Source organism: Chiloscyllium plagiosum, unplaced genomic scaffold (genome assembly GCF_037043375.1).
Source record: "Chiloscyllium plagiosum isolate Xiang-an unplaced genomic scaffold, Cpla_swu_hap1 HiC_scaffold_29, whole genome shotgun sequence".
Lineage (NCBI taxonomy): Eukaryota > Metazoa > Chordata > Chondrichthyes > Orectolobiformes > Hemiscylliidae > Chiloscyllium > Chiloscyllium plagiosum.
The window spans coordinates 96,277,708-96,279,877 of NW_028270167.1; the positions used below are offsets into that span (position 1 = coordinate 96,277,708).

The 2,170-nt window shown below is 38.8% G+C and overlaps 1 protein-coding gene across 1 annotated transcript; it reads right to left on the reverse strand.

The window, feature by feature from the left end:
* Positions 1–223: 223 nt before the first annotated feature.
* On the reverse strand, positions 224–1,413 carry LOC148142456 (putative G protein-coupled receptor 139). Its single transcript, XM_087976593.1, has 2 exons — positions 1,344–1,413; positions 224–1,152 (listed from the first exon to the last, which is right to left on the reverse strand). Exons 1-2 carry the CDS (start codon positions 1,411–1,413, stop codon positions 224–226), a joined length of 999 nt encoding a protein of 332 aa, XP_087832719.1.
* Between the last annotated feature and the right edge of the window lie 757 nt (positions 1,414–2,170).

Sequence of the window (2,170 nt, forward strand, 5' to 3'; positions counted from 1 at the left end):
TGTGAAAAGCAGTATGTAAAATCGACATTAAATGTCCAACCAAACATCGAAGGAATATCTGCATAAAGCATGTTTTTTTGCACAAAAAAAGTTTTGAATCGAAGGCAGCTTCGATGATTTAAACACAACAAAGCGGTTCAAGACTAACTCCAGAAGGTCTGCTCCATCCCAAGGGACGAAGGAAAATGACGTGATATTCAGTTTCAGCTACAAAGAGATTCGGCTAAAATATATTGTCTTGTACACGGCATTTCCACATGATATGATTTATTTTCTTCCATCGAGATTTCCCCACGTTTTTTAGCTCTTCTCTGAATTTGTTCTGGGTTGCTGCATAAATGCATGGGTTCAGGAAACAACTCAAAAACTTCAACATATTTCCTGTTTCAGTCGCGATGTATTCAGGATTGCTAATGTCACCCCGGTAATAGTTAGGGTGTGACAGTCTGGTCATGACCAAACACACAGAATGTGTCAACCAAAGCAATATGAAACTGCCTGATACCGTGAACAATAAAATAATGGACTTCCTCCGGTTTTCCATCCCTGATTGGTTTGGCTTCTCAGCTCGATGGCCCTGGAGTCCAACGCGAGTCCTATTCGCCACGACAACACGGTGGATGGTTAAAGAATTAAACAAGAAAATTAGGAGAAATGGAAGCCAAGCAACCCAGGTGCTGTAGAACCAGACAAACGCCATTCCGGGAGATGAAGCAAAGAAAGTTACACTTGACTGGCAGCCCCATTCAATTTGATTAATGATTTGCTCTGGTTCATATGCAAACAAAACCGGGATGTTCTTTAATAAGATCAGAACGGAGATGATTATTAATATTGTGATTGCAGTTTTCTTGGTGCAGTGTTTTGTCTTAAACTTCTGACAGCAGATCACCACAAATCTGTCAAATGTGAAGGAAACGGTGAACCAAACAGTTAGATCCAGACCGATGGTTATCATGTATACAATGAGCTTGCACACAGGTGTGTGGGACAAGAAGGAAAATGGGAAGTGATAACTCAAAATACGATACACTATAATACTATTGATAATAACCAATAGATCCGACGTTGCCATGGCCACCATGTAAGCCGAGATGCATTTGGAAAGACCACAGTTTCCTCGAAAAAGAATTAAAATAGTCAACATGTTCGCTGTCAGAGAAACAGAAATTATCGTTAATATGGCAATGCATTGTTGAAACAGAGGTGAAAGCTTTTGAACACATTCTGAGTGATTTAAAAAATCCAAAATTCACCCAAACATTTAATACACTGGTCCAGTCATCAATAAATGTGGTATTGTTAGACTCTCTAAAGATCAGCAAATATATTTTCAGACTTACCTGGAAGACTAACAGCTGCGAGAAGTGGATAGTAAATCTCTTTCAACAGCAAAATCGGTGGTTTCGTCATTTCTGAGAATGAATGTCTTCTGCAGAGGCTGGTGTGTGGCCAAGGTATGGAAAGGCAATGTGTATTTAAACATGCATCAGACCTCAAGAGAGTTAATTACCTCAAATCATCACTGACATTACTCACAATCACCTTGGCAATGAAAACAAAGTTTTCTTTTGAATAATGTCTCAAATAAAAAATGAATTGAACCTGGCACTGTTAACTCCACTTCCTTGCCTTTCTCCATTCATTGGATTCTGATGTCATGTGGATTACCTGATGTCTGAATTTAGACAGTTTTCCTTTGAATGGCATCATCCTGCCTCATTAATTGGTATCTAAGTTTCTGTCATTAATCCCTTCATCGATTATACCCTTATCTGGCTAATTGCCAATTGTTCCATCATTAATGCATATAGCGGCTCATCACAGCCGAACCATTCCCCAGTTTCTGAAAACACATACTCAGTCACGTTTAATGGACAAGTGAATTCTGAACAATTGATTACTCTCTTGGAGGTTCACTCATTTACACATCCTATTCAATAAAACCAGTAATTTTCCTTCTTACCTTTAAGAGTGTCACCAGCCGAGCCAGTAACATATTCTATTCAAGCTGGAAACCAAACAGTTCATGTACGAGCCTTGGTATGAACACCGAGCACTGAATGAATCTGATTGTTTCTCTTACAAAACACAAGGCAGCTTGTACTATTTTCAAAGAAGATACTAATGTTAAAGAATAGAGAAGAGGAATTGAGCATTAACACATCAC